The following is a 5434-nucleotide window of genomic DNA, read 5'->3' as shown; positions in this document are numbered from 1 at the left end:
CTTTCAAAGTCCTACACAGAATTGGTCCTGGTTACCTGAAAGACCATCTCTGCCCTCCCGACTGTGATCTCCTGCAACAGTTGTATTCCATTGGAACAGCGAAATCATTGACTGATAAGGAGTATGCAGAGGCGGATTACGGTATTGTGGGGCCCTGGGCCAGAGTAAGTGGGGTCCCCCCCCAGCCTCCCCAGTGCTCCGGCTGGGGAAATGGGGTTGGAGAGCAAGGGCTTGCCCCACTCTGCCTGTGCGGCACTCTTGCCGGGGAGTGGGGTCGGGGCATGGGGGCTTCCTGCCGGAAGAAATAAGAATCATTAACCTTGCTGCAAAGTTAAAAGCAACAGCCACCCCATCTTCACCCAAGCCTTCTCCTCTTTCTCATCAATTGATTAAAAACACACAACAAACAAAAGACTCTCAAGCAACCCCTCACCCCCCTGCCAAGTCTGCCGCTTGGTGGCAGAGAAGGAAAAGTGTGCCACAAACTGCTCTTCACGGCCACCTGACTCCACTGAAATCATTTCCCCTTTCCTACTCCTATTTTGTGTTTCACTCCATGCAGTTTGGACCCCTCTCTCAGCACCAAGCTGCCATGTACCCATTCTCACCTCCATGCCCACCTTTAATATGCGTATAGGGTGACCAGATGGCAAATGTGAAAAATCTGGATGGGTTGGGGGGACATCGGGGTCTATATCAGAAAAAGCCCCAAATATCGGGACTGTAAAATCAGGACATCTGGTCATTCTATTAATGCATGTCCGCGGGACCAGTGGACCGTCCGCAGGCAAGCCATGGAAGGGCCCTGCCTGCCATGCTTGGGGCGGCAAAATTCCTAGAGCCGCCCCTGCTGCACTGGTATGTTGCCTACCGACTGCAAAGTCTTTGGGGCGCAGGGACCGGGTCTTATTACCCTTCTAAAGGGCCTGGCGTGTTGTTGATGCTGTACTGACAACTTTCACGTGCCTTAGCCTAGCATCTGTGCGGGGAGGACTGGCCCTGGCGCAGAGAAAGGCTCCGAGTTCCCTGCCTGCTGTACCAGGGGAGGTTTCATGCCCATTTGTTTCATAGGCACCTCATCTGTGCTAAACCCTGACTAGTGCCTTTGGCAGGTTTCTAAATACAACTAGAAGGGGCCAGTTTACTTCCACCACCACCCTCCCCCCTTAAACTAAAACCACAGCGCTTTATCTGCGCCCCGTGTGTTTACTTAGCGCTCCCAGAGCAGCCGGGAAGGGGGGGGCTGAGAGGCGCGAGCGGCGGGGAGCCTGGCGGGAGGGGCGGAGAGGCGCGAGCCGTGGGGAGCCTGGGGGGAGCGGAGGGGGCGTGGCGGAGGCGCGAGGAGGCAGGGCGGGGCCACGGGGGACGAGGAGGAGCAGGAGCGGGGCCTCGGGGGCAGAGCGCGGGTGGGGGTGGGGCCGGCTCCGGCGCCCCGCCGCGTCCTGGTTTAGCCTCTTATCCCCGCTGCGGCCCATGTCCCCCCGCCCCTTGGCGAGGCCCGGCCTCCCGCCCCGCTCCCGGGGGCCAAGCGTGGGAAGTTTCCGCTCCGTTTTCTCGGCAAGTTTCCGCGCTGGTCCTTTCGCAGCTCGCCCCGCTCACTCCGCCCCGTCCGTGCCGGCGCCGAGAGGAGCGGGAGCGGCGGGGTCACTCGGGGCTGCACCAGCTCTCCCCGTCCCGAGCCGCGCCGGGCAGGGAGCGCGGCCGGCGCGGGGCTGCGCGGCTGCAGGGGGAGAAAGAAGCCGGCAGCGGCAGCAGCAACTTCAACGGAGCCTCCGGCCGGCGAGGCGGGCTTGAGAGGGGCGGCGCGGCGGCTCCTGCCCGGGGATCCCGAGCCCAGCTGCAGCGCCCCCTGCTCAGCCAGTGCAACAAGCAGCCCCGGTGCTGGGCAGGGCGCGCTGTAGCCGCTGCCGGCGGAGCTCAGAGTGGGGGGGCCGAGTAGCAGCCGCGGGGAAGGGGGGTGGGATGCTGGAGAGACACAAAGCCGGCGGGGGAAGCAGCCCGCCGCAGCTTTTCCCGGGATGGAGGCGCCTCGCAGGCTCGGCTTGATGCTGCTGCTGCCGTGGGTGGTTTGGGGCTGCTTCTCCCTCCTCTTGCTGCTTCCCCCCGTGGGGTCCATGTGCCCGGAGCCATGCGACTGCCAGCTGCAGCAGCACCTCCTGTGCACCAACCGGGGGCTGCGGGCGGTGCCCAAAACCGCCGACCCCCAGGGCATCCTGACCTACAGCCTGGGGGGCAACTTCATCGCCAACATCTCTGCCTTCGACTTCCACCGCCTGGCGGGGCTGCAGCGCCTGGACCTGCAGTACAACCGCATCCGCTGGCTGCACCCTAAGGCCTTTGAGCGCCTGGTGCTGCTGGAGGAGCTCTACCTGGGCAACAACCGGCTGGTGGCGCTGGCGCCGGGCACCCTCCGCCCGCTGGCCAAGCTGCGCATCCTCTACGTGAATGCTAATGAGATCGGCCGCCTGAGCACTGCCTCCTTCGCCGGCTTGGGCAGCCTGGTGAAGCTGCGGCTGGACGGCAACGCACTGGCCTCGCTGGGCGAAGCCACCTTCTCAGGGCTGCCCAACCTACTCTACTTGCACCTGGAGTCCAACCACATCCGCTGGCTGAGCCGTGGTGCCTTTGCTGGCCTGGCCAAACTGCGCTTCCTTGACCTGTCTGGGAACCAGCAGAGTTCGCTGCGTCACCCAGAGACCTTTGGGCCACTGCGCTCGCTCAGCACACTGCTCCTCTCCAGCAACAGCCTGCAGCAGCTGGGTGGGGGCCTCTTTCAGCACCTGCCTAGCTTGGCCAAGCTCTCACTCAGCAGTAACCGGCTAACACAGCTGGCGCCGGATGCCTTCGCTGGGCTGGGGGCACTGAAGGAGCTGCGACTAGATGGGAACCTGCTGAGCCACCTGCCCGCCACCTTGCTGGAGCCACTGCGCAGCCTGGAGGCCCTGGACCTGAGCCGCAACATGCTGGCTGCCTTGCACCCTGCTGCTTTCGGCCCCCTGCCCAAGCTGCGGGAGCTCAGCCTGCGCGACAATGCACTGGCCGTGCTGCCGGGGGAGCTCTTCACCTCTAGCCTGGCTCTTCAGCGCTTGGAGCTAGACGGCAATGCCTGGAGCTGTGACTGCCGCTTGCGAGGCCTGAAGCGCTGGCTGGGCACACGGCACTCACAGGGCCGGCTGCTCACTGTCTTTGTGCAGTGCCGCCTGCCACCCACTCTGGCTGGCAAGTACCTCGACTACCTTCAGGATGCACAGCTACTGCCACCCGATGGCGCCGACTGCCACAGCGGGACCTCCCCATCTCCCTCCCTGCCACCTGCAACAGGGCAGTGGCCCAGGGAGCAACAGTGGCAGCTGATCCTGGCTTCTGAGGGGCTTGGGGGCAACAGCAGCCGCAGCCCGGCCCAAGGTGGACCCAGATCCTTGCCCTCTGCCTCCACTATGCGCCTGCTGGGTGCTCAGGAGGGGCTTGCTCCAGCCCAAGGCAGCAGAAGAGCCGAGCCCACTCCTACGGCCTCCCTACCTGACCTGCTGGGCAGCTCCAGGCCACCCCCGCCTCTGGCTGGCCCCGCGTGGCCTCGGCGGGCGAGGAAGCACCACCTAGCCCCCTCTGTGGCTGGGGCCCCGCTGGTATCCGACGCCTGTGACTTCAACAAGCTCTTCCTGTGCAACCTGTCAGTAGAGGCGGTGGGCACTAGCTCGGTGACGGTGCGCTGGTGGGTGCGGCCTCACCGCAGTCCCCGCCTGCTGGGGCCTGTGCGCTTCAGGCTCCTCTTTGACCGCTTTGGGGCCGCCGTCAAGTTCCAGCGCTTCGTCTACCTGGCGGAGCGGAGCGAGACAGCTGCCACCCTGCGGGAGCTGCGTCCTGACACCCCTTACCTGGTCTGTGTGGAGGGGGTGCTGGGCGGCCGCGTCTGCCCGGTGGCGCCCCGGGACCACTGCGTGGGGCTGGTCACCCTGCCCAACGGGGGTGCGGCTGGCGGCCCAGACCAGCAGCTCCTCACACTGGTGTTGCTGGCGGTGAATGCACTGCTCCTCTTTGTGGCCCTGGCGGCCTGGGTATCTCGCCTGGTGCGGAGGAAAATGCAAGGGCGGCGTCAGGCAGCACCGGTGCACGTGCGACAGATGTACTCAACCCGCCGACCGCTCCGCTCCATGGGCACTGGCGTCTCTGCTGATTTTTCTGGCTTTCAGTCCCACCGCCCGCCCCGCAGCGCTGTCGCTTGTGCCCTCAGCGAGACTGACCTAATCGAGTTCCCCTGCGAGCGCTTCGCTGACAGCAGCAGTGCCCGGCGTGGGGAGGACCACCTGCTGCAGCAGCGATTCGCTGACTAGCAGTGTGGCCCATGGAAACTACAACTCCCAGCTGGCCCCATGCTGGCATCACGGTTTAGCAGGGCTTGCTGGGAGTTGTAGTTCTTCCCTGCCCCCGGTCGCCTCACCAAGGGTGGGGCTGCGTGGCACTTAAGACTGTTGCCAAGCAGAGGGGGGTGGGTTGAGATGGGGCACCTGGAGTAAAGACCGAGGCGCTCTGTGTGGGTGAGTCTAACAGATGGGACCCAAGCTTGTCACGTAATTCCAGCACTGCAGTCTCAATATATCAGTGTTCCTTTCTGCAGGTAGAAGGGGGCTGGAGTTCTCATGGGCACATCCCAGTTACTAGGAGGGGTTATGTGGGGTTGGTTTTGGTCTGGCACATTTATTATAAAGAAATCCTTAAAAATATTAGTACTTTCTTGAAGATTTAAAAAAAATCACTAACCTAAGGAAGTAACTCTCTGCATTTTTAAATAATTGCTGTCAAGAAGAACAGAAGAGTATTGGGGCTAATGCACATAGCAGCAGGGGTGGACTCTGTCCTCAGAGCCAGCAGTTTATGTACTGTGTCTTTCAGGATAATCTTCTTGCACTGTATTTAAGAAGGTCCAGGTTACCTTTCTCTGGTCAAACAAATAATCCAAATCACTGATGTGATACAAGAAATGTGTTTGAAGTTTACTGAACACTGACTTTTTAAACTCATCATCACTTCCTAGGCATATTGTTGAAATAAGACTTGAGGAACAGCATCAATACTGAATTCTGCAACATGCAAGTAATCTGAACAGAATGGAATATGAAGCGTTTGAATAATATGGTTGTTTTAACTCAAATAGAATGCAAGTCAACTGTGTATATGTGTGTTTTATACCTTTTTATACAAAAAAAACAGTAATGCAATTGATTTTAGTTTTGCAGGAATATTTTGCTGACACCACTAGGGAAAACTAACAAGTTTTGTAACATGTTTACAGGGAATTATTTCAAAATTGTGTTTTAAATAAATACTGTTTGGTACTTCTACACTTTAATGTATGTTTTAGTTGTCTGGGTACATGGTTGGTCAGTGGATCACTGACCTTCAAATAATCCATCTTCGTAGCTACCTGAGTGCATAC

The 5434-nt window shown here is 60.0% G+C and overlaps 1 protein-coding gene across 1 annotated transcript; it reads left to right on the top strand.

Annotated features, from left to right (window-relative positions):
• Positions 1-1851: 1851 nt before the first annotated feature.
• TRIL (TLR4 interactor with leucine rich repeats) lies at positions 1852-5149 on the top strand. Its single transcript, XM_039521498.1, has one exon. The coding sequence runs from the start codon at positions 2019-2021 to the stop codon at positions 4329-4331; it is 2313 nt and encodes a 770-aa protein (XP_039377432.1). The 5' UTR covers positions 1852-2018; the 3' UTR covers positions 4332-5149.
• The last annotated feature ends 285 nt before the right edge of the window (positions 5150-5434 follow it).

The sequence above is a fragment of the Mauremys reevesii genome, linkage group 2, assembly GCF_016161935.1.
Source record: "Mauremys reevesii isolate NIE-2019 linkage group 2, ASM1616193v1, whole genome shotgun sequence".
NCBI classification, from domain to species: Eukaryota; Metazoa; Chordata; order Testudines; family Geoemydidae; genus Mauremys; species Mauremys reevesii.
This window is presented reverse-complemented; position numbering and strand designations above follow the sequence as displayed.